Genomic DNA, 27,485 nt, shown 5'->3' with positions numbered 1-27,485 from the left:
TCCTAAATATTCAATTTCTCTGGCTTTAAAAATGGATTTGTCTTTTCTCAATGTTGCGCCCCTAGATTGAAGTATATTCAGAACTTTTGTTATCAAAAGATCATGTTCAGATTCATCTTTGGTGAAAAGTAGAATGTCATCTTGAAAAACAGCCACTTGAGAAATACCAAAGTACATTTCAGACATTAATCGTTGAAAAACAGCTGCAGCTGAAGCTATGCCGAATGGCATTCTGCAAAATTGAAAAGTTCCATCAGGTGTGACAAAGGCTGTAAGATGACTCGAAGCTTTGTCCAATTCCACCTGGAGGTAAGCAGATCTGAGCTCAAGTTTTGTAAACCCATTAGATTGTCCAATTTTTGTTATTAAGTCTTCAATCCTGGGCAAAGGAAAATTATCTAACCAGATACCGTCATTGACACTCCTTAAGTCAACTCACATTTTAAGTTCACCTGTCTTTTTTTTATCTAAAACTATGGGAGAAAGCCATAAAGTACCTTCTACTTTTTTGATAATCCCTTGCATACACATGCCTTCAAAAGCCACGGTAGTGACATCAGGAGATAGTAAGTGTTGAGAGCCTCAAAGTTGTTCATATTTGATATGGTCTATGATAGTAATGCGAGCTCCAGTGTCTGTTAGAAGCATAATGGGTATATCATTAAACAACACTTCAATTTCTGGATCAGCAATGGGAGAAATTTGATCTTGTTTGATGCATCTAACACCTAAGGATAATTCTTTAACTAAGGTGTCATCAATGTTGTCATCAGTATTATGGTCATGGTCATCATTTATTACACAACGTACAGGATTAGAATTACTGAACCTACTTCCAGTACTAAACTTTTCACTCCTGCAGGCTTTAGAAAAATTACCCACTTTACCACATTTTTTACATTGTTGCCAAGTGCAGGACCATATTTAAAATTAGAGACATGGTTTGGTGAACCACATCTGAAATAGAACATTTTCTGAGAAAAAGAATGAGTAGGTTGAGTATATTGAGTTGTAGATTTAAAAACTGTTTTGTTATTTTTGACATCATTTTTATCAAAGTTAGAAATATTTTTATTGACAACAGCACCAGAAATAGCAGTATTGTTGAGTGAGTCCTCTAAAAACTTTACATCTTGACATGAACCTTCTATACTTTTAGCTATATCAACAGCTTTATCTTGCACGTGAGAAGGCGTTCTTGTATTTTCTTCGAATTACATCTAGCAACCAATTGATCTCTTATTAACTGGGAAGTAAAATCTTCGAATGCACAAGTTGCAGCTAACACTTTTAAAGCAGTGACATAAGAGTCTATGCTTTCTGAACACGTGTGAAAAATTTAAACCTATGGACAACAAGATTTTTTGATTTTGAGAAATACTTATCTAATTGAGCTGTAGCAAGCTGGTATTAATCAAGGTCAGTTTCATCAATGTCAGGATAATCGGGCAAATGATCAAAAATATTTTGCCCTTCTACCCGGAGATGATAATACATCAGACCTTTTTTTCTATCAGGTTTAAATTTCGTAGCATCAATAGTTATTAAATAAGCATTAAATGAACGAATCCACAATTTCCATTCTAATAAAGGTTGACTCGGTTCTTGCAGAAAAGGTGCTGGAGGTGAGATACTCTGCATTTTTTTTATATATTAAATATCCATAACACAAAATTATAAAATATTTCAGAAGTGTTGTGTACATCACATGAAAAAAAATAATATGCAAATAAATGGAAATACTTTCTAAATCACAAAATGCACATAAATATAACTAGTGAGTAAATCACTGAAGAAATTTCTTCTGAAAATATTATGTAAATTACTGGACTTGTAATTTTTTGAAAGTTTGCACTTGAAATAAATATTGTGTGCAAATCACAGAAATGACTGTCTTTGAAATTAGTTTGCAAATCACGGAAGGTTTGACTTGCACAAGAACTTGCATAAATACTTGAATACATATTGTGTGCAAATAACGGTTTGAATTTCTGGTGTTTAATGTGAAGTTCCACAAAAGACCACACGATGGCAGTATTGGACGAAGAACAGTGTGAGGTACACTTTATGGCACAGTTCTTCAAACTGTGGGGTGCGCCCCCCTGGGGGGCGTGGATGGGTTCCCAGGGAGGGCACAAAGGCCTCTGCCAGCACATGTAAATGATGACGCCTGGAAGTGCAGCGATGTTTATTTGCTGCATTTTCAGGCTGTTTTCATTTACTCCGAAGCCCTAAGAGTGCCATGGGGCCAGAGGTCAGTGGGGGCTCGGTAGTGTCTGGAGTCTTATTAAGACTCCAGCACAGCCGAGTTTTTCACAGGTCTTTAAAGACCATTTACATACATTTGGAAACTGGTTACCTAAGCTTAGTTTTTTTTTCTTTTTCCAGTACTCCCGGGGCCTCGACTCTGCCTATTCCATACATTTGCATTTTAAACTTACTGCTGAAGTGTGAAAGTGTATTTCATGAAAAGGAATACAAAAAAGGGTTGCCAATAGAAAAAATGCCAGCCATGTATGCTTAAAGAGCCTGCAAAGACCTGGCTTTGACACTAAATAGGTTCTTAAATAAAAAAGTATGTATTCATTTGTAATGTGACTTTCTGTCTGTTCCTTTTATTTTCAGTCATGAATCATTCAGGCGGCCCTAGAACACATTTAAAAGTACTTTATATTTGCTTTTCGAAGGGGCTTTAGGTGACTGTTTATTTTTGTGCCGTATGCAACATCAAAATAATGAGCTGGCAACCCTAATCATAAGACTGGAAGTTTGTTGCAGGATCAGCACATTATTTATTTCCTTCACCCTCGATTCCCTGATTAATTCCATAATAGCAATAGTTTAACTTATACCTGAAACCCTACACCCCGTCAATAACACGCTGATTAACTTCAAGTGTCTGGGAATTCACCCTGCATTCAGACAACTCACTCCTCATTCTCACCCTTCACCTTCACGCTCACCCTGCACTCAAAGCGCATAGTTATGGTTTTCCCGCATTTGCCACATAATCCATCGTCTGCTGCATAATTTGCAGATTAAAAAATGCAGCAACACATGTTACCTCACAGTGGAAGGCCCTTTCTAAAAGTTGACTGGTCACCTTTCTGTTGCTTATTGCTATATGTGGGTGTTAATGTGGTACTTATGAGGGGCAATAAAGGCCAGGACAATGTTAACAAGTGTAAAAATAGCAAAATAGTGCAGTAATGCTTTCACAAAATATGCAGCATAATTCGCATTTGCTTGCTGCAGAATTTAGTCAACCATGCTGCATAATTTGGCCTTCTCCTGCCGCATAATTCCAATGGCCCTGTTTATAGTGCTATTTAATACCAGCCTGTGGCAGAAAGCACTGTGAATATGTAAGTCAAAACAGTATTTACATACTCTAAGCTAGACTGCTGCAAAATGATGCAGTGATTGAGATAAAACAAGTTCTTTCAAAATATACTTTTTAGTAATAAGTAATCAAACTGTATCTAATGCAGACATTTTTGTAATTGTCACCACTATTCCAGATCCCAACTGATAACTCTGTTACATTACATCTTAAAAAGAATAGATCTTCGCCACCATAAAGCTTTAAGCAGATCCACTGGAATTATTCAGCAGAAAAGAACAAAATTATGCGGCAGGTTTGACTAAATTATCCAGCAAGAAAAGGCAAATTATGCGACACAATGCGCCACATTGGCATCAATTCATTATTCTGTCATTTTAACTCACGGTAACGCTGTCAGGGGAAATATTTCACCTCATTAGTACCAGTTTAACACCCAAATACAGCAGTAAGCAAATACAAGATTACCAGTCTTTGGAGGGACTTCCACTGCTCCGGAAACACTTTGCTACGCTTTAAGTAACTTTTGTTCCGTTTGAGCTAGAATCAAGTTTTTTGTTATTGAAATCTGGAGATTATGTAGCAAATGTAGTAAACTGATAATTATGTGGAAAGCGCTGCTGCTGCAGAAACTCATAATTCCAGAGGCCCTGGCTTTAAGTGACTCAATCAATTAATGGCTGTTAAGAAGGCAGTTTCTTTTTTACCTTTCTGCACTACCACCACCCACTTCGATTTCAGGCACAGGCATGTCCAAAGTCAGTATTAAACATTCAGGGGAAGTTTTTTGTGGGAAACATCCTTTACAACGAAACTTTTACAAATCAGTGCTATTACAACGCAGGTTTTACGACGAAAACCATTACAACGCATTGCGCTGGGGGGCGCTCTAGGATAGGGAATAGATTTAATTTACTATCCAACACCTTCCCTAGTGTCCACGGGGACTGGAGTTGGAATAGTAAATTAAATTATTCACTATCCAGCACCCCAAAGAGCTACGCGTTGTAAAGGTTTGCGTTGTAAAACTGGTGTTGTAACAGCATTCGTGGTAAAAGCATGCATTGTAACGTCATACATGAGTCCATGGGGTGGCTGGTAGAAGGCCAGCAGGGGTGCATTCAGATGTAGAGCCCTAATCCTCTCGATCCTTGGGGCCTCACAGAAATGGTCTAGGAGACAGAGGAAAGGGTCGAGATTCATAGATATTGTCAAAGAGAAGGCCCAGAATAGCGAGCACTCTATGCAAAATCATTTTTTGGTTTACAAATGGCCAGAGACAGCTTATTTAGAGAGCTACCGGAAAGAAGGGGACGATATAAGTGTTTTTTTTTTTTAAAGGGACATTAGTGAAGCTGGTACTGCTGCCAAGTGTGTAAGTGGCCACTGCTGGTTATCATAAAGGAGTAGATGCAGATGCAGAAGGGCTTGGGCCCAGGAATTTGGGGGGCCCACTGCATTACAATTATGACTGTCTACCTTTAGAAAAAAGGGGCATCCGAGCGTATTGTCCTTTCAAGCATTAGGACAGAGGTGATGATCCATCATGGTGGGGAAGAGGTAAAAGAGGCAGAGGAGATAGCCTGCTACTCAGGACTGCAGTTATCATTAGTGCACCAAGTATAGTTGCATTGGGGTCAAAGAGTGTGAGGGGCTCACAATACCCCAATTATGGGGATCAGTTTGTTTGGGATATCTATTTTTGTTTGATGCATTTGCTGTTTTATAAGTTTCATATTTGGTGCGGTTCATAAGTTATAGAAAAAGTATTCCTGAAATTATCTCATAAGCCCCACTCCCTGCACGCAGCCATGTCCCTCCCGCTCCCCCAATCCTAGCCATATAGTTTTGGAGGGGGGCCCGACCTCAAAACATTTTGCTTAGGGGGGGCTCGGAGTAAAAAAGTTTGAAGACCTCTGCTCTATGGTAACAACTTGATGGTTGGATTGCAGCAATGAAGAAATGTTCCCAGCGAGAATTCAACTGCAAGTCACAGCAGTGAAAAGTTGTTCCCAACGAGGAATTCAAAATGACACAGGTAATTCCTTGTTCGCGCTATGTTTTTGATGGGCTCAAATGACGTTTCACTGTGCAAATGCTTAAAACAATGTACGCGTTAGTGCTTCAGCTTAATAGAGTGCTCGCGCTTCTTTCAACACGTACTCAGTTTAGTTTAGAATCTTCACGTGCGCACAGCTCGCGCTTGATCTTGCTCGAGGTCAGTATTTTTGTTAACTTGCTTGCGCCTGCAAGATGCGATAACGAGATTATTGGGCTTAAATTTAGGCTTAAATTCAGAGAAACACGCTCCGCACAACAAAAAATTCAATGCTTGCGTGCCTCCTAAGGTTGGAAGTCAGTGCCTGCCAAAAATTGCCCACAGTCAATCGATAATGATGACGCTCGAGTCCAGTAATAAATAGATAATATGCACGCTGATAAATCAAAATCATCCCAGAACATCGCCAGTACGGTATTCATAAACAAACACAGTTGATGTGGAATTTTCATATATTTATTTCAGGAGACATCTCTCTTCAAGCAGGGGCACTCGAGCAACTGTCCCAGTTGGAATTCCCTGCTCCATGAAATAAACACATTCTTATAACATTCCATTCTGTGGCTGACATCACCACACAATACCATTCCAGGGGTTGCAAGGCAGTCGAGAAAGTTTGTGAATAGCACCATACAGAGCTCTCAAGTTTCCCAATTAGGTGTGGTAGCATCTCATCGAGCCCAGTCTTTTTATTTGGATTCTGAAGAACCTGAATGCTAAAAAAAACACTGTACTGTACTCATTTTGTTGATCACTCATGAAATCAGGAATTTTGAGAACTCCATGGGCAGGGATTGCATGCTGATTGCCCCAGGACTGTGCCCTTGATGTCAACTTTCCTAGATTTATTAATCTTAATCTGCAGTGCCCAACTGTTCCTCAGCTATTTTGACTGGTCCCAAGAGCACATGCCTGACTACACAAGCAAAGCAAGATATTCTGCCTCCGTGTAACTGATCATGAATTGCATTCACGGCTCAAGTCCAATGTCCAGTAACAATACCACAAAATGAGCTTTAATAGCCTCACAAGCCTTGCACCCCTACTGATTGTCAGGACACTTGTCTGCTACTGATGATGTGTGTTACTGGCTTTAGGACTGGCAGGTGTAACATGGGGTATTCCATTAAAAAGGTGCTATGTATTTGGTCTCTTTATCTGCAGTTGACTTGCACCTCTTCAGTAAGGGGCGCCTGGTGTTTATTTTTGAGATACTCCACAAAATAGAGGTATGTAGTGCTAAAGGAACTCCTATGTTTTGAAACCGTGTGATGACCTTTGACTACCATTATTTTAATTGTCTTTTTGTGGTTTATTTTACCCTAGCCTGAATGTATGACATCATTTTTCCCTGCATGTGCATGTTTCCTTGACGAGGTATTTCGTGTAATCCTGTAGTTTTAAAGTGGGAGAGCTTTCACAGAGTAGAACAGCCTTGCCAGGAACAGAACGTGTTGGAAGTGCATTTGAAAGCATAAAAAGAGAGAGAGGTGTGGAATGTACTTCTTGGTCTCGGAGTGCAGTAGGCAGTGGTGCTCAAATGTGCACTGTGTTGTACTTAAGAAGTATTATGAAGTATTATGAAGTTCTTACTATTGGCTATGACATGCTCTCATGTCATCTTGATTCTGACTGTCTTGCTTGAGGTTTTTGCGCGCACAGGAGGGCCCCTAGATAACTCGAGTTGTTTAGGATATTCACGTTCAAGATTGTTTTGTTTTCTGTGCTTTGGGAGATTGTTGAATGTACTGCCGGAGACTTTCGTAAGCTTTGTTAAGATAAAGGCTGGAACATGTGGAAGTGCAGAAGGAACTTGAGAACTCCTATGCCTTTGGAATGCTTGCATGGAAAGTGGCCAACTCGACTAAGTTTCCTTGGCGCAAGGGAGGGCCTCTTGGAACCTTCTAGTATGTTTTGAGATTGTAAAGCTGGGTTTAGTTGACTTGGAGACTGGCATTTGTTTGGCCTGAACGATGGACGTATCTGCTATGCAGTAGCTCCCGGTTTTGCTGAGTCTCTTGATCCCAGCTGTGAATCCCCCAGTCTGGAGTGGGCCAAGATGAATTTACAGCTGGTGATGTATTTTGTTTTTGATTATTGCCATTGTGATGTGTGAGTGTCTGTGTGCACATTCAAGTCTCCAGTGGCTTAATCATCTGAGGTGTTTTCTTTGAGTATTGACTTGGCAGCTATGTGAGTTCATACCAGCCCAGGAAGGACCCGGACCAGTACTCTGCTCCGACTACACTCCTGGAGGAGCGTGGTTAACACAGATGCATGCCTGTGTATGAGTGTGAAGCAAACACAAGGAGATGATGGATGGAGCACTGAAACTTTTCAGACAATCACCCCCAGTCACAGATTTGGGTTGAATCCATCTTCGTTCTAAATTTTCAGTGCTCCGTCCATCATCTCCTTATGTTTGCTTTGTTCACCCTAATTTGGTAGGGTATGCCCAGATGTAGGTCTCTTGCTCACTTTGCCACTGGATTCTAGCTAGTCTGACTGATGAGGGGTATTACCCCGAAACCGGTCCCAGGCATTGTTCTCAGTAAGCTGCGCGCATGGGCGTGCGTGCACCGGTCTCTCCTCGAGCACGCAGTGTGGCATTTGAAGCGCGCACAACAGCAAGTTACTCCAGCAGCAAGTGTCTCCTGCACTTGCTACATTTCTTTTGTTGAAAGGTCGCGGCTGCAGGAGAGATTGTAAGCCTTTGTGAGAGTACTCATGTTAATCGCAGCGCCCATCATGCGCTACAATTAACATGGTTACTCTAACAAAGGCACACAATCTGCCCTGCAGCTGTGTCTTTTCAACAAAAGAAATGCATAGAAGTCTACAATCGCGACTTGTGCTTTCAGAATTACCTGAAGGCACACGTCATGCTTGTAGACTTGCTGAATTAATTTTACTAATAGAGCAGGGCAGATTGTGTGCTGAGTTCTATCAACAAATGAAATGAGCAAGACTACAAGCTTTGAATCAAAGGATGTTGAGCCAACGTGAGGATAAATGCTGCTTTCTCAGCTCGAAAGACGGCAGCTTTAGCCTTAGCACAACCTCACCCACAAGTACAGAAGAATGTTTAATTGTATTTACACTGAAGTCATACCTATTTCTTATTTATCTTATACAATTTACAACCATTGACAAAGGCAACAGCCCTGGCTGGTTGTAGGTATAATGTTACTCGTTGTGTTATATATTTATATATCTGGATGAATGGACAGATGCAGCAAAATACCAGTGGGGCAGCACACTATGCTAAGTACAGATTTTCAGCTTAAGTATTTCAACCTATGCCCTTCATTACATTAGCCCCTATGAGAGACCCCCATATTTTTTCATCCCACTTAAAGCCTTGACTACAAGCATGACGTGCTTTGATCTGCCATCACGTGGTGTCAACAGACTTCCTTCATGCCTGTGACTCGCTGCACCAGAGAGCAGACAGACACAGAAAGTAACCCCAAACCCAGGGCTTTAAGTGGGCCCGGTCAGACACCAAAAGTAACCCCAGGCTTTAAGTGGACCGGGTCCTGCCGGCGGTGCGCCGCAGGTGCCGAGACGCAGGGGCACAACTAGACCTGAACTTCGGGGTGGGGGCTAACACTCCCAGCCAGGGCTACCCCTAGCACTGGTCGCACATGGTGCAACAGTCTTTTTTGGTGCCCCATTTCCTCCTTCATGAATTCCCTCGTTACCACTCACCAGCAATGCACCTCATCTCGCTATAGCACCTTTCTGACCAACATTTAATTTTTTTATTGCGCTACTCATAGTTTACTCGCACTCAGTTCTGTGATCTGTACGGTACACATTCTTTGTAGCAGGCACATTACCCTCTGCGCTATGTGGGTGGCAGGTATGCCAATGTGAGTGCACGGTGAGCGATGTGACAGTGTGAAAGTAGGGTAAGACCAGTGACTGCAGGTTGAGTGAGGTGACCAGATGAATTTGGGTGCGGATGTAAGTGCAGAGTGGGACGAATGAATGCATGGTTATTGATGGGCTTGTTTGAGTAAGATTGCAGATTGAGCAGTGAGGGGGACAGGTCAGTGAAGTGTCATATGAGTGCAGGGTGAGTAGTGTGCTCATGTGACTGCAGGGTGGGGTACAAGGTGAACAGCACAAGTGCATTTTGAGTATAGAGTGATCACTGTGAGTGCAGGGTGAGCAGGTGAATGGTGTGAGTGTTTTGTGATCGCTATGAGTGCAGGGTGGGCATGAAAGGGAAAGGCGAGAATGAGTAGTGTGTTGTTTGAATGCAGGGTGCATTCCTAGACACTTGAAGTAACTCATAATGTTATTGATGGCGAAGTAGAGTTTCAGATGCAAGTTAAACTATTGCTATTATGGCATTAATCAGGGATCGAGGCTGGAGGAAATTAATAATGTTCTGACCCTGCAACAAACTTTCACTCATATGATTAGGGTTGCCAGCTCATTATTTTGATGTCCCAGATGGTACAAAAATAAACAGCCACCTAAAGCCGTATCTTCAGCACTTATCTGTGCATACTTCAAACAGCAAAAATAAATAGAAAACACTTTTAATTGTGTTCTAGAGCTAAACAACACATGGCTGGCATTTTACTTTTGGCAACCCTTCTTTATATTCCTCTTCAGGAAATGCATTCTCACACTATGCCACTAAATGTAAAATACAAATGAAAGGAATAGGCGGAGTGGGGACCCTGGGGGAACTGGAATCAGAAAAAAAAGGAAGCCTCAGTAACCAGTTTAAAAAAATGTATGTAAATATGCAAATGGTCTTTAAAGACCTGTGAAAAACGTGTGCGTGCCGGCGAGAAGAATCCAGACACTTCCCAGCCTAACCCACAGCAGCTCGAGCTGCACCATCCCGGGTTGTATCACAGGACGTGTGGGGGGATGAATTCCCTTTAGCTCTATGGCTGCCAAAACAGGTCCCTATCGGGCTCTCCATTTTTCCCCTCACCCTCAAGGTGAAAAAAACAAAAATCTTAACTCTGCGGCAGTACCACCCTTCACTACCTTTTATGTAACTACAAAGAGACTTGTTACAGTTCTTTCAATGTCATCATGTTAGACCTGAAGCATTTGAAAAAGTGCAAATAAATCCAAGAGGTGGAAATTTTGCCAAAACCTTCAATATCCGCGAATGCAAGTGGATCCACATTTTTGATATTGTAAATAAGGGCTTGAACGAACATGAGGAGATCAGTAAACAGATAGGCATTCTTAATACCGGCTAGTTTGACCAGATATCTGTATACATGTCCCTTAAGTCCCTGTCATAGATCTTGGAGATGGGAATTGACATTAGGGTTCCCGATTTAGGAGGAGACCTGTGAATGTGAAACTCTCAATGTGACCAGAGACTTCTGTGTATGTTCTCCGTCATCGATACCAGTTCCACAAAGAAGCAGCTGTATATTGTATATTTTAAGTTTTAATCGACGTAATGTTTATATGTGGTTATGTGTAATAAGTGTGAATGTGGACCCAAACCATTTTCAATACCTGTTGTTTTTTTGATATGTAGTTTTCTGACAAATGCCTGTACATTAGATGCAACCCGCCATCCCACTGACCCCTTTCTTTTTATTTTTGCTGGCTCAAGTACAATTGTGACCGCTCGACTCTGGGCAGTTTGTCACTTTATGTATCTTATCATGCTTGTAATGGGTCCAACATATGAATCTTCTTGAATACCTCACCGTAATTTCACCGAGTGAGTAGTCTGTTCTCTGTGTCAACTCACGTTACTGCAACAGCGGTCGGTTGTCTACGTGCACGCTGATTTCAAACCAGTCAGAACCGCCGCTTGCTCTCTCCTTTGGCAGCGAGACTGACGGATGCGGCTCGTGTACAGCAGTGGATCTAGGATTTATCTAAGGTAATTCCTGCGACTAAGGGGAGCTTGCAACATTCTTTTAGCATCACATGGAGGGGCACTGACTCTACCCTCTCCGTTTCCTTTTATTAACAGCTTACACCACCACTGCTCATGCCGGACTAATAGGAGAGCACGGACACTACCATTCTTGGAGCGTCTTTTATCGTTAGAGACAGGTATTTATCGATGGGGCCCTTTTGAGTTATGATATTCACTATGACTTTAGCAGCAGTACAAATATTTCGGCAATCTTTTTGGCAGATTGATGATATCTACTAAACTAGATGGTATTACCCAAACGCCCACGAGCAGATCCCCGCATTGTCGGTAAGTCACTTTCAACCATCTGCGTCTAATTGTTCTTTATGTATGGTGCAACCTAATTGTCCTATGTTTATTTGTAGCACTGGGCTTTTCTTCCTGATACGTCTACAGGACTATCGAACTATCGATTCATATATGATTTGTTCTTGGTCAGTCATCTGACAATTCCCATGGTGAGCATAATCATCATATAAAGTTTTAGTCTTCTAGGCACCTTGAACTGGGTTTATTGACAGACTCCCTTTAGTACAGCCATGCTAATAGTGTCATGGTTATTTTCAGATACTCCCTACCCCTGTCCTGAAGAAGACCCACCGCTGAGGTCTACACTAACCCTTAAGCACCTGGTTCGAAACGTTGACGCCCCTGAGATAGGCCTACACCCTCCCCCTGATTCCCCATTGTTTGATAAACAAAAGACATTGCACTGTGGAAAGAACAGCTTGAAATTTAGCGCGGGGACACACTGTTCCTAGTGTAACCAGGCGCTATATAAAAGGTGTTATTATTATTATTATTAAATGCTCCATGTTATATTGTTTGTATAGGGGTAGGCCTCAACAGTAATGAGAGACAGGATTGTAAATTACATTGGATCTCATATGTAAAAAAAATATATATATGTTTAATAATCTCTGTTTCCTACCTTTCCGTAACCCTCTATCCTTTTTTCACATGAGCACTGATTCTTTACATAATCACTTCCTGTCTGATGATGATAACCATGCGCTAAAAATGGTATGCTTTGCTTGTTGAAATAATACTTCATTTGATTGAATAAACTATGTTATCAATCAACATCATAGTGGCTCTGAATTGAAATGTATTTTTGTAGATACTGTTGGTGCCTTATCAGTATATATATATATATATATATATATATATGTATGTATATATATATATATATATATATTATTATTATTTTTTTTTTGCAAAGGCGAAACGCGTCTGTAATGTAAGGGGTGAAGGGGGGACTTTGGTGTATTAAATCGTTGAAACTGGATACCAGTGTGCCAGCCTTCTTTTTCTGAGACCTTCATGGACAACAGAAACGTGCAGCTATATATATATATATATATATATATTTATATATATATATATATATATATATCCTCTAGCTATGTTTTGCTGATAAATCAATACGACGTTAGTCTAGGACCACTTGTATTCTATAATGTCAGTATGAATGACATGTCTCTCCTATACCTTGCAGTCCTCTGCCATATGTAACATTTCTTATACACTGATTTACATATCTATGATTGATTGTCTCTGTTTAATATGTGTGCAATGTAAAGTACACAATACACTGGTATGAGAGACGTTATAAAACAAATTAAATACATCTCAGAGAGAGTGGTAATGGAGACATTGAGGGGCACTGTTACAGGGTAATAGTGAGGGAATCACTGGCGGGAGTGATCATTGGGGTGCGCCAACAAACATTGTCACACAGGGAGCCACCAGCGGGGCATATTGTGTGCCTCTGAAAAAGTTTTCATGGTACTTGCACCACATGACTGGCACTGAGATTAACATGAATACTCACACAATCTGCACTGATATTTGTCGCTGCAACCACACGTGCGGTCGGGTTACTGGTGCACATAGCCTTGGCTGCATCGCACAGAGACCTTACAGTGCCACACACAGAGGGGAAAAATTAGAGGGAACATTGGTCCCAGGATGCTTGTTTCCAGTCCAGGGAAGACCTGGCTTGGCATTTCAGCTGGGCTGCACCCACGAGGCACAGGTTTAAGACTGATTTGCATATAGCTGGGTCTGAACTGAGGTGGCAAAGTGAGCTAAAGAACGATATTGGATTTAACCCAGATCTGTGACTGGGGGTGAGTGTCTGAAAAGTGTCCACGCCCTGTCCATCATCTCCTTGTGTTTGCTGTGTATGAGGGTGGCCACACCAGCTGGTAGGGGCACCCAGTGCAAGAAGAGAAGTTCCCAAATAGAGAATGGTGATCAAGTGTAAGCTACTGTGGGAGATACAGGAGCGAGAGCAAGAGAGGAACTCCGCTAAAGGAAACAGTAATGTTTTTGTTGCTTTAGTTGCGTTGTTGGCAGGATTTGCCTTATTTAATTGACTAGATAGTGAGCTCAGAAAAAGGCAGAACACAGTAGAAGGAGCCTAAGCTAAAAAAGAGAAAAGTTTGGAAAGACAAGTGAGATTGGCCAGAAAATAGTTAGGAAAGATTATTACTATTTTTTAGTAAAGCTACCACTAGAGAAAGAAGCACTTCCATTTTTAGGAAGGAAAGGAAATACCCCGATACAAGAAAATATAAAAAGCAAAGCTGAGGAGTATAAAACTCGGCAGAGACAATTACCTTATAGAAGTTCTTTGTTCTTCTGTGGGTGGGAAGCTCCACAAACGGCCCATCCACGTAGTCCTGGAGAGAAGGGAGAAGATAACGAGTTAGAAGGACCGAGCCCAAGAACTACACAGGAAGCTTACTATCACTTCAGAACAGTGGCGGCTGGTGACATTTGAAAGTGGTAAGGCGTAAAATTAATGGTGGTGCACAAAATTAGCGACGGTGCACACGGTGCGAGCGAGCGAGCCCGAACCACCTGAAAAATTAGTAGGCAAATGGTGCATTTTCAAGACTTTCAGAAGCCACTGTGTTAAAGAGAAACAGGCCACTGCCTACACTTAAAAAATGACATGAAAAAATGTTCTTTTTTAAAATGCATCCCATTTTCCTTTAAGGAGAATGTGCTGCATTTTAAAAACAAACTGCTTTATTTAAAAACAATCCCAGACATGGAGGTCTGCTGAGCCCAGCAGGCCACCATACCTGGGAGAGTCAAACGGAGTTGTAAATTTCGAGTTCCTCAATAATATTCATGAGACATGCAATTTGCAACCCCATTAGGAATCGCTAACTGTGTATCAGACACTGTTGTACATGGCATTTAGTGACTTGCAAATCCTGACTTGCAATTGAGCGCAATTTGCAAGTTGCTAAATGCCATGGTCGAACATCTGGCCTCAAATCTGCTTAGGGTGACCCGCAATTTTACTAGCCATGGTAGACTACCAGCACAGTCCGATTCATCAAAGCAGCATAACTCTATGGAACCTGAGGGAGAAACACAAAAATACAATATCTAATGCCTGTTTTTTTGTCAGAGCTAAGAGATGTGCGCATAGCAATCAACAGCTAAACAGGAAATCCCGAAAAGGCAGGCCAAGCTCCAATACTAAAATACATATTCAACATTGAACAAGAACCTAGAAAGCCAAATGCTGGAAGGCGTTTTAGAGCCCAATTCACAATATAATTTAATCAGAGAAATCAACATACTCAATGGATGAACGAACCTGGGAGGTTTACCTATTAAACCTCTACCATGAGCGATCATTAACACACAATAGAGAAAGTTTCCCTGCCATCACCAAACCAGGCTCTTTCCACAAATGTGTTATAACTTTATTATACTACTAACCTAGCATCTGTGACTGAGAATGAGCCCCAAATAAAAGGAGTAAATGAGGAGCATAGCGCGCTACGTAACTCTGTAAACTCAGCATTAGCATGCCGTGTGCATTTAGGTAGCGCCAACTCAGATAGCCAAGAGTCTTCAGCCGCTAAGTATGAGGTGAAATAAACTCAGATGGGTTGGTCAGATAAATCAGACAGATAAATGTACGATGCAGTTTTTAGCAGTTTGTGTGCCTGTTTCTTTCATGTTTATTTCCCCGATTTTAACACAAGCGCGGCCTGCAGCAAGCTCAAATCCATGCAGTCTTTAGTCCTATGCCTTGCAGCTCATCTATACGAGTTCAAGGCTCATCTGATTTCCAATCTGGTTTGCTAATGGGGTGGGTGGGGGCACTTACGTTGATGCTCGCCTTCCATGTGCAGAGAGAAAGTGCAAACATAGCGATAGGAGCAGAGAGAAAAAACACACAGGAGAAGGGAGGGTGTGGGTCAACGTTCAGTTAGGGTAGTGTGTTGGCGATGGTTATCGAGTGAAAAGGGAGAGATAGGAGGCGCAAGAAGAATGGGATGTAGGCCTTGTGGTGAGACTGGAGTGGGAAGGGGAAAGTGAGTCCAGTAAGAGAGAAAAGCACGTAACAAAATACCGCAGTGGAAATACCAGGGGAGAAAAAAGAAAAGACACAAGTAAAAGAATACAGTACTAATGTATAAGTCGACATGATTACATCACAGACATTGGCAAACAGTACAAAGGCAGAAACAGCCAGTAGTGAAATGGCATAGGTAGAGAGAAAGGAAGGAGGAGACAAAGAAAAGGAAAAGAAAAAGAGAGCACACATTAAAGAACAGGTCAACAAGATGTAGGGGGTCTGAAAAATGTCAACATAATGCATATCAAAGATGGTCACAACCAGGTTGAATGAATGTGCAAAGATATAATATATGAACAAACGTAGAAAAATATACTGTACAAAATGTATGTGTCAACATGATATCATCACATACGGCGGCAGACAGAACAAAGGCAAAGACAGCCGGTAGGGAAATGGCATGAGTAGAAAGAAAAAGGAGAGAGCGCGCGCACATTAAGGAACATGTTAAAAGTTGTAGGTGATGTAACACTGGCAACATAATGTATATCAAAAATGGTCACAAGTCAGGTAGATTGGGCGTGCGAAGACATAATATATGGTGTACGTTGATTCAACCAAAGCGCGGCATATAGTCAAACAAGTGTAGCCAGGTAGAGTAAGCGTGCAAAGACATACTAAATGTTATACGGTAATGTAAAGTAGAACAAAAGTGTGGCACATGATCAAACACAAGTGTAACCGATTCGAAGGTGACAGTGGTAGAAAAAAGGAAGGAAGGTGCGCACGTAAAGTCCAGGTTCCCACACATTGGGAATCACAGAGATGGCAAGATAGTGCATTACACATGTGGTCAAAGACCAGGTTTGATTGCTGAGGTATGTGAAGGATGCACCCTCAAGGGCCTGAAGGCTGACCACCATCTTGCTTATATTGGCCAAGTGCAGGGTCGCCATACGCCCCACTATTTAAACACTGACTGAGAGATGAAGCATTCTGTCAGCCAGGAGCAACTTTTAGGAGCTGATGCCTTAGTGATCCATAACAAAGGATATTTGGACTCCCCTGATCACCTATCTTGCTGAGCTACAGAAGGCTGGACTGCATCAAGAGACTAATCTTACTATTAATATTTATTTAGAGAGAAGATAGAAGACGCCCTCGGGGACTAGAAACACCCACTGCTTTCCGCAGTGTTTGACCAGAGTTATGAATCCACCCCAGGCCCTCCCACTCCACCCTAAATACATGCACATTCCGCAGTCTTTGACCAGAGTTATAAATACACCCCAGGCCCTCCCACTCCACCCCAAATACATGCACTTTCCGTAGTGTTTGACTAGAGTTTGAAAACATGATGAAAACATGACTTCTTTGCAAACCAAGATGGAGTCAGAGCCCAATGAACGCCTAGTTTGGGTAATGGCAAGACAAACTTAGTTCTGTACATTGCAGCATTATCGTATCAAAAGCAAAATGTTCATTTTACTAAGTAAATATGATTTTAACCAAAAATAACTCCAACAACGATTATAGACAACTGGGAACAACAAGGTCAACTGAGGTACCCTACGGGTTGTCGCCTTTGTGTTTGCAGAGCCGGGCTCCAGCCGGGGGTTGCTCAGGGGCAAGAAAGCTGTAAACTCCCGAACAGAGGGGGGTCTTTTCCTGGAATGTCCACTGAGACAGAGGGTGGTGGGATACTGTGATGTAGCAACAGTAGCAGAGGGAATGAAAGGACCAGGCCCTTGGCTGGCTGGTCAGACCCTCCCAGTGATGCAATGCAAACAAGGTCTACACGCCTGAGCTGACCTCAGTCCGACTGATGTAGGACCATTATTTATAACATTTGCATGGGGTGCATGGGCAATGACAAGGCACATGTTACTGATGTGTCCTGAGTCTGTCATCTGCGTCCTGGCTTCCCTCGACCACCTCATCCTGAAACCCTTTTCAATCCTTACCTCTTACCTTTGTCATCTAATTTCATTTTCTGTCAAGTGAGACATCTTTCATCTTTGTCTCCTATATAATATTTTAAATTGTACTTGTAATAACTGTGTGGTCATAAATTTTTGAATGCATATCAACCATTGAAAATCAGCATTATGCTGATCAGGCATAGCTGTAGGAAAGACATTGTGTGTGTCAAATCTTGACAAGCACAGGATACTGTCCATGCTTATGATATAAAGGAATCGAGCATTAATAAGGCTTGTACATGGAGCTTTCCTTAACGTCCACCATTGAACCTGAAGAAGAGATTCATCTGACTGTCCGAAGGCTCTGCCTTCTTTAATGTTCTGTACACACAGTCATGTACCGATCATCAACTTCCAGCTCAGCTAATTTATTAATTTGCACATAATGTGGGACATCTTCAATTATTGCCCACTTCTTTCTACCGATTATTGATTAGCATCCGTTTGTATCTTCTTTGTTCAGTCCCACCTGCCCTTCCATCTGTTAATCCCCCTTCTGTCACATCAGGTGCCCCTAAAGATGGGTAAAAAAAATAAATTATTTTGAGCCTCTCTCAGCTCCACTGTAGACTCCAGAGAATAATTGTGCGCTGGGCGCCACATAGAAAACCACCTCTGGAAATATATTTTAAAATTGACGCCTATGGCATTATGTGCAATGTGCTGCATACTCGGTCATCTGGTATATCCCAAAAAGATATTGCTTTCTGTCCTGCTGTCTGCTTCCCCTCCCACCGTGTATCAATTCAAATTAAAAGTGTCTGCTAATGCTATTGAGGAGTGTACTGATTGTGTAAGACATTTTTTTTATGGAAACCCCCTTCACCTAGGATCGCTGCTATTTGTATGTAGTTTGTCAAAAGCAAAAAGTATCATTAAAAATAAAAACAAGGGCCATCTGATCCTTCCAATAACCTTGGAGTATGCCAAGCCAGGAATAATTCATTTAAAAATAAGTGCATCTATGTGATCAGGGGCCGCTGCTTTACTAACCGTTTTCAATTCCTTGTGTTACCCAGCTTCTTGTTAACCTGCAGTAAAGAACTTCTCTGCCTGCCGCTGCCTCTCTTATTTTTGCCACGTGCAACAGGTTTCTGTCAGCACATCTTCATTGATAAAGTACCGGCCCAGGATAATTATCTTGATTAGCCTGAACATTGTTGGTTCTTTGGTTAAGAACGAAGAGGTGGATTCACCAGTGCTCACTGTTAGACTCATGCATCGCCTGCCGTCCTCTCTGCAGTGTAGTCGATGCTCACACGACAGGGCCTGTCGTGTGAGCATCTACTGCACTGCAGCGAACAAAGTGACACAAAGTTAGCTTTGCAATGAACAAATCCCCTTATCCGGTGACTAATCTGGTCCTGTCGAGCCCCCCCACATCCTTTGGGGCAGCTTTGGAGGCTCGAGCTCTGGTATTACCTAGCGCTGCGCTGTGAGAAAGGACAGGTTCTGGACACAGGGGCCGGACGTGGACACCTCAGGAGGACGGGACGGAGGAGGAAGTTGGCCGTCTGGCCGGTGGGGGCTCCTCCTGGGGTACAATGAGTGTCCTTATCTGTCACTGTGGTGGTCTGACTCCAGATTACATACAGCATTAAGAGACAGGGTTGGGTTCACGTGGTGGCGGCGCTTTTCAGCAACAGTGCCCATTTCAGAATGGTGGTAGCAATAGCAACTTCAAAAAAATGCCCGCCTGGGCCTTACCTGGGCAGAGGCTCGCTTTTGCCTTCTGGTAAACTGCCGTAGACCTCCGACTACTCTACTGAGACGAGTGAGTCACAGTCTCACTCTCAATCAATCGGGGAAGTGGGGAACTCCACTCCGACTGTGCTAATCCTCCTTCCAGAAAGTTCCACCACAGGTTACGGTGGAAGGGTCCTGCCTCACCCCTTTCCCAACTCGTCACAGGGTGGGTGGGTCCCACCACGCCCTGTAATGAGTTGGGAAAGGTCTCCACTCTCTGATTGAAGTGAAGGGTTAGAGATACCGGGCTTGGACATAAAACGCCCGGGGCTATCTTAACCTCCACGCCATCAGGGGGTGGAGACTGGGCCCTGAAGCTAGATCTTTGCCGAGCTGATAATATCACAGCCTTCAGGGCTGTGAGGTTGTCGGCCCGGCAAAAATGAAGCTTCTTTGGGACCGCAAGGGGGAGAATCACGTGACGTGAGTGAGTGACATGCCTCCAGGCAGCCAGCAGCCACCACAACGAACGGCCACTCACTGTCACGGCCGGCGAGGCGGCAATATAGACTCCATCGACTTACAGCAGTACTAGTCTGTGATTCATTTTACTGATTTACTAAAATAGATTTTAAACTTAGCATGGCACTTTTGGTAACGTGGGCGGAGCCCCGACGCCCTCGGGGAGAAACCGCCACTGCTTCAGAAGAGGAATCACAATAACCCAGGATGAGAAACAACTAAGTCATACTTTTTGTTTTGAAGGTACCTTGCTACTGAAATTTTTTTTTTCTGTTCTATCATATTTTCCCTGTTCCTGAAGTCACTACAGCAAAACCCACAATAGGTGTTTGTGTGTGTGTGTGTGTGTGCCTGTGTGTTTGTGTGTGTGCATGCACTCTCACTCTGTGACAGCGCAGGTGAGAGAGATGGAGAGAGAAGGAGAGAAGTGGCATTAAAGCAAGAGAGACAGTGTGAGAGAAAGGGCTCGTGGGATATTAGAAAGAAAGCTTTCCAATATATGAAAATCTAATATACTCCCCAGAGTGGAAGCAATTCGTTTCAAGGAAGCAACGTCTATGTATGTATCAGATTAAGCATCATTGCATCATCATCGTCGCCATGCAAACCCTCCATCTGCTGCTAGGGGTGCCACTTTTCCAAGAGGAAAATACTGGCCATTTGTTATTGTTTTTAAAGTCTGCAAAAGCCCAGACAGGCTACCAAATAGAACACCAAACAAAAGCATATGTGTTCATTTGTAACATGGCTTTTCTGCCTTGGTTTACTTCATAGTAATGGTTCATTAACGCAGGCCCAGAGCACATTTAAAAGTGCTTTCTATTTATATTTGCTGTTTGAAGTATGGAGAGATTAGGACTAAAAATATCCCCTTTAGGTATTTTGCTTGTTTTTAAACTGTAAAGAAAGATACCGGTGGTGCCGGTAGAACCCCGACCAGGTGGCAGCCCTGTGACGGGCCGGCTGTTGAGATGGACCTCAGTTAATGATTCCGGAGTATAATTGCCAATCATGGCAGCCAGGAGTGTAGGTGAAGTCACGTGCTCTCCATCCCCAGCTCTCGGCACCGTCCGGCTCCCGCCTTTTCCTCCGCACGTGATGACAGGGCTGTAAATCGCTGACCGAGGTCCTCGTCAGCTCTTGGCCGCCGCAGGCCTGAAGTCAGCAGATCCAGGGAAACGAGCAGCTAGCTGGTGCTGAGGACAAGACTGAGTCACCCCCCCCCCCCCCCCCGGAGATCAGAGGGCGAGGGCGGGAGCCCAGTCACGGGGGGTTTGATCTCGAGGCCGTGCTCCAGGCCTGTCGCTTTCAGCCTGCCCCTGTTATTAGTGGAGTTGTCTGACTCTGCGTCGCTGCTAATCTCACAGCTCCCGACTCATCACACCACAGGTGCACATTTGTCTTGGAAGTTCTAATGTTAGTCATTAGGAGTGCTGGTGTCACAGGGTGTCCGCCGACACTGTCTGACATGAAAATACATTACGTAATGAACCTGCCATTTACATACGGAGGCCTTCTGTTGCCAAATCTGATAATCAATTCCTCTTAACGGGAGAACATCAGAGCCTGTTGGCAGATTACAAGTGTTTTCTTCTAAAACAAGCATGCTTCAAGATTCTCGCCATGCTGCCTCTACCTCCTTTCAGACGAAAGAACTCACCACCCCCTCCAGGAATTCTATCCACTTCCTCTTCAGTGTTTGGGAGACAGAGGTATATTCTTGCAACTTTATGTTTGTAGCTCTAATTTGGCACCAGATTCCAAATTAGGTGAGGTTCCAAGGGCCCATGAGTCAATCTGGCCATATCCGAACTCGGAAAACAAGCCTGTGGGGTTCTCTGTATTTCGTCCAAGACCACTAACTTGCCTGTTTCACCTCCACAAAGTTCGCAATAGTACAGAAAACAAGAGTTGCGCTATAGACTAGCCTCATGATTTGAGGGGTGCACAGGAATTAACATCTGTCATCCAGGAATAAAGCATTTTTTGTTTGGAAGTAATATATTTGAGGAGTGTCAAGTGTAGATTGGCATGTTAGATATTGTGGTAAAAGTCTAGAAATTCATTCCTGATCTCATGATTCATGTCTAATGTTTATTTGGATTCAGAATACTTCTTCCTTACCCAGGTTGTCACTGTTTTAAATTGAACACCCAGGCAAGATTACGGCCACTTTTTGCATCAATCAATCAATCAATCAATAACATTTATAGAGCGTGCTACTCACCTGTGAGGGTCTCAAGGCGCTGTTGGGGGGGTGCTGCTACTGCTCAAAAAGCCAAGTCTTGAGATGTTTCCTGAAAGTGAGGTGGTCCTGGGTCAGTCATAGGTGTGCGGGGAGGGAATTCCATGTTTTGGCTGGCAGGTAGGAGAATGAACTTCCTCCGGCTGTACTTCTGTGAGTCCGTGGGACGGTGGCGAGGGCCAGGCTGGCGGATCGGAGCTGAAGGGTGGGAGTGTAGAACGAGAGGCGGTTGTTGAGGTATTCGGGGCCCATGCCGTGGAGGGCTTTGTGTGCGTGGGTAAGGAGCCTGAATGTGATCCTCTTGTTGACGGGGATCCAGTGCAGGTTTCTCAGGTGGGCAGGTATGTGGCTGTGGCGAGGGATGTCGAGGATTAGTCGAGCCGAGGCGTTTTGTACGTGTTGTTGTCGTTTCTGAAGTTTGGCAGTGGACCCTGCGTATAGGGCGTTTCCGTAGTCCAGTCGGCTGGTGACGAGGGCCTGGGTGACCGTCTTTCTGGTTTTGGTGGGGATCCATCGGAAGATCTTTCGGAGCATGCGCAGGGTGTTGAAGCATGATGACGAGACGGCGTTGACTTGTTTGGTCATCGTGAGGGAGGAGTCCAGGATGAATCCCAGGTTGCGTGCGTGGTCCGATGGTGTCGGCGCGGAGCCCAGTGCTGAGGGCCACCAGGAGTCGTCCCAGATGGATGGGAATTGTCCGAGGATGAGGACCTCCATCTTCTCTGAGTTCAGCTTCAGGTGGCTGAGCTTCATCCATTCTACGACGTCTTTCATTCCCTCCTGTAGGTTGGTTTTGGCGGTGGCTGGGTCTTTGGTGAGGGAGATTATCAGTTGGGTGTCGTCGGCGTAGGATATGATGTTGATGTTGTGTTTGCGTGCGATGGTGGCGAGGGGGCTCATGTAGATGTTGAAGAGGGTTGGGCTGAGCGAGGAACCTTGAGGTACGCCGCAGATGATCTTGGTGGCTTCTGAGCGGAAGGGAGGGAGACGGGCTCTCTGGGTTCTGTTGGAAAGGAACGAGGTGATCCATCCATGGCCTTTCCTTGGATCCCAGTGTTGAAGAGGCGGGTTATTAGGGTGCGATGGCATATGGCATTGAAGGCTGCTGAGAGATCCAGGAGGATGAGGGCGTTTGTTTCTCTGTTGTCCATCAGGGTCCTGATGTCGTCGGTGGCCGGGATGAGGGCAGTCTCGTGCTGTGGTTGGCTCGAAATCCGGACTGGGATGGGTCGAGCAAGTTGTTTGTCTCGAGGAGGGCAGTCAGCTGTTTATTGACGGTCTTCTCGATGACTTTGGCCGGGAAGGGGAGGAGAGAGATGGGGCGGAAGTTCTTGAGGTCTTTGGGGTCCGCTGTGGGTTTTTTCAGCAGGGCATTGATTTCTGCGTACTTCCAGCTCTCGGGGAAGGCGGCTGACGCGAATGAGCTGTTTATGATGTTCCGGAGATGGGGTGCGATGAGGGTGTCGGCTTTGTTGAAGATATGATGGGGCAAGGGTCCGAGGGGGAGCCGGAGTGGATGGAGTTCATGACGTTGGTGGTGTCTTCAGTGCTGATGGGGGTCCAGGCGCTGAGGGTGGTGGTGGGGGTTGCTGGTTCGGTGAGTGGAGGCGGAGTCATCTTGCTCCATTTTAGTTGAAGCCACCACTTCCCATTTCTTGGAGGTCAATGTCTGAGTTTTAGTCCTAAAAAGGGCTTTAGTTGTGGTAACTGGTTGCCTATCTGCTGTTAGATGGTCTAGCCTCATTTGATTTGAACACCTCTTCCAGATGGACAAGTTCTGCTTTCTCTTTGTAGCAGTTGTCAATGCCCTCTGTTAAACCTCCACTAATGTAGGTTTGTAGGCATCCCATGCTCCTGAGGGCTCCGCTCTTTTATTAATCTCTGTACATACGTAGGTAGCTTTATTCGACCGTTCCTGTTGGAGTTCACCCAGGTTCTTGAATTCCCAGACTCAACGGTCAAACACCCAGAACGCTGAATTGCTTTCTTTTTTAAAGACATGCCTAAACTGGCTGTTGAGTAATCAGACAAGAGTCTGGCGGTTGTATTTTTTATTATTATTTCTTTATTTGCATTTCAGCTGACAAAAAAGCAGCTATGATCTTATACAGGTCACATCATCAAGGAGGAGAAAGGTGTTCACAGCAGTCAACACAAAGCGTCAAACATTAAGCAAATTTGGGGTGAGCGCCCCCCTGCAAACGCAGCAGTTCTTCTCTTTATAATCAAGTATAATGTGTCCACTTCAGGAACTTAGATCAGTGATGACATGACATTTCTTTTGCAAATTAAAATACTATAACCCCCACAAAACTCCCCCCTCCAACTCCAACCCCTTCTGTAGCTTTCCCTTGTCAACTTCTACACTTGATTATTGTACTGTGAGGCGAATCAGAGAGGTGGACACATGGTTTAATCTCACCTCTAATGAACATAAGTAAGCATGTGAATATTGCCCGGACCGCCTCATTGTAAAAATAATTGTCTTTAATTAAAGAGTTTTGACTATACAACTATCTAAAATATTTCGTTTTCTTGTCAGCCCATTCAGTGCTTGCCTTGATTTTTGATTGCGAATGTGCGTAAACTTAATAGTCTGATCTAGTGCAGGGTCGAGAGCAACACTGAAGTCCATGCCGAGCTAAGGTAACTTCGGAGGCTTGAATCGACTCAGGTTCCTCGTGTTTGGCCCCCAATATCAGCCACATATATAATTACATTATTATTCATGGTGCACTTTACATGGATCCATCTGCCCTGAGTATCAGCTTCAATATATGTGAAACATACGAAAAAGCAACTCTCACCAAACTTCCTCTCCCCATGTAACTCAGTGGAGGATGGTCTGAAAACCTGGTCCATCCAATCTGCCTTGAGCATACTTTGAGCTTCCTGTTTCCCTAAATGTAGCAATGGTTTGCAACCACCATTGCAGTTGTAAACCACTATTGGGATCCCAGCACCTGAAGCAGGTGCTATTCCATCTGCACTGCAAGAGACAGCTTCCACTCTCTGTGTATGGCTTGCTGGAATTCTCCTGCTCACCGCATACACCTTAGCTTCATGCCATTGTTGTCGTTGCACCACCAGTCCCTTCATTGGACAGACATTGCATTGTTGGCATTCCAAGCGAAACTGGTACCTCATTAATATACATGAGGTAGAATTTCTGCGCATTGCTCTGAATGCTCTTTTGTGCACTGCTACTGATTAGTACATCCGTCACATCCAAGATAAGGAGGGGTGTGCATCGTAGCGCTGTGCGAAAACAGCAACACCCCTGTCGCCCTTTACTCAGTGCATCGGGTCCTTCGTCCTGATGGCGCTTCCAGGCTGAAAATGGGAAGGCTCACGACATAGAAGAGGTGGGCATTTGTTGTGACGGGATAGGAGGAACAGTCACACCGTTGGCCTCCATCTGGTTGGCCACCTGTATAAGGTAGCGTATTCCTATAAACTGAGTTGGACACCTCAACAACTGGTGGCACTGCTACTTTCCACCACCAGCTACCCTCCACGTTTAGTTACCACAAGGAGCTGCCAACTACCCTCCCCGTTTAGTTACCACGAGGAGCCGCCAACTACCCTCCCTGTTTAGTTACCACGAGGAGCCGCCAACTACCCCCCCTGTTTAGTTACCACGAGCAGCCGCCAACTACCCTCCCTGTTTAGTTACCACGAGGAGCCGCCAACTACCCTCCCTGCTTAGTTACCACGAGGAGCCGCCAACTACCCTCCCTGTTAGTTACCACAAGGAGCCGCCAACTACCCTCCCCGTTTAGTTACCACGAGGAGCCACCAACTACCCTCCCTGTTTAGTTACCATGAGGAGCCGCCAACTACCCTCCCTGTTTAGTTACCACGAGGAGCCGCCAACTACCCTCCCTGTTTAGTTACCACGAGGAGCCGCCAACTACCCTCCCCGTTTAGTTACCACGAGGAGCCGCCAACTACCCTCCCCGTTTAGTTACCACGAGGAGCCGCCAACTACCCTCCCCGTTTAGTTACCACGAGGAGCCGCCAACTACCCTCCCTGTTTAGTTACCATGAGGAGCCGCCAACTACCCTCCCTGTTTAGTTACCATGAGGAGCCGCCAACTACCCTCCCTGTTTAGTTACCACGAGGAGCCACCAACTACCCTCCCCGTTTAGTTACCACGAGGAGCCGCCAACTACCCTCCCCGTTTAGTTACCACGAGGAGCCGCCAACTACCCTCCCTGTTTAGTTACCACGAGGAGCCACCAACTACCCTCCCCGTTTAGTTACCACGAGGAGCCGCCAACTACCCTCCCCATTTAGTTACCACGAGGAGCCGCCAACTACCCTCCCCGTTTAGTTACCACGAGGAGCCACCAACTACCCTCCCTGTTTAGTTACCATGAGGAGCCGCCAACTACCCTCCCTGTTTAGTTACCACGAGGAGCCGCCAACTACCCTCCCCGTTTAGTTACCACGAGGAGCCACCAACTACCCTCCCTGTTTAGTTACCATGAGGAGCCGCCAACTACCCTCCCTGTTTAGTTACCACGAGGAGCCGCCAACTACCCTCCCCGTTTAGTTACCACGAGGAGCCGCCAACTACCCTCCCCGTTTAGTTACCACGAGGAGCCACCAACTACCCTCCCCGTTTAGTTACCATGAGGAGCCGCCAACTACCCTCCCTGTTTAGTTACCACGAGGAGCCACCAACTACCCTCCCCGTTTAGTTACCATGAGGAGCCGCCAACTACCCTCCCCGTTTAGTTACCACGAGGAGCCGCCAACTACCCTCCCCGTTTAGTTACCACGAGGAGCCACCAACTACCCTCCCCGTTTAGTTACCACGAGGAGCCGCCAACTACCCTCCCCATTTAGTTACCACGAGGAGCCGCCAACTACCCTCCCCGTTTAGTTACCACGAGGAGCCACCAACTACCCTCCCTGTTTAGTTACCATGAGGAGCCGCCAACTACCCTCCCTGTTTAGTTACCACGAGGAGCCGCCAACTACCCTCCCCGTTTAGTTACCACGAGGAGCCGCCAACTACCCTCCCTGTTTAGTTACCATGAGGAGCCGCCAACTACCCTCCCTGTTTAGTTACCATGAGGAGCCGCCAACTACCCTCCCTGTTTAGTTACCACGAGGAGCCACCAACTACCCTCCCCGTTTAGTTACCACGAGGAGCCGCCAACTACCCTCCCCGTTTAGTTACCACGAGGAGCCGCCAACTACCCTCCCTGTTTAGTTACCACGAGGAGCCACCAACTACCCTCCCCGTTTAGTTACCACGAGGAGCCACCAACTACCCTCCCCGTTTAGTTACCACGAGGAGCCGCCAACTACCCTCCCTGTTTAGTTACCATGAGGAGCCGCCAACTACCCTCCCCGTTTAGTTACCACGAGGAGCCACCAACT

At 44.6% G+C, this 27,485-nt stretch overlaps 1 protein-coding gene across 1 annotated transcript in view; it reads right to left on the bottom strand.

The window, feature by feature from the left end:
• Nucleotides 1–27,485, bottom strand: part of SLC2A11 (solute carrier family 2 member 11) — a 593,392-nt gene that overhangs the window by 480,944 nt on the left and 84,963 nt on the right. Inside the window, exon 2 of the mRNA XM_086942750.1 lies at nt 13,947–14,009. Within this exon, the coding sequence (XP_086798876.1) occupies nt 13,947–14,009 (63 nt within the window). The remainder of the gene's footprint in view (nt 1–13,946; nt 14,010–27,485) is intronic.

The sequence above is a fragment of the Lissotriton vulgaris genome, chromosome 11 (genome assembly GCF_964263255.1).
Source record: "Lissotriton vulgaris chromosome 11, aLisVul1.2, whole genome shotgun sequence".
NCBI classification, from domain to species: domain Eukaryota; kingdom Metazoa; phylum Chordata; class Amphibia; order Caudata; family Salamandridae; genus Lissotriton; species Lissotriton vulgaris.
The sequence above is the reverse complement of the archived record's forward strand: the minus strand, read 5'-3'. Positions and strand labels throughout refer to the sequence as shown.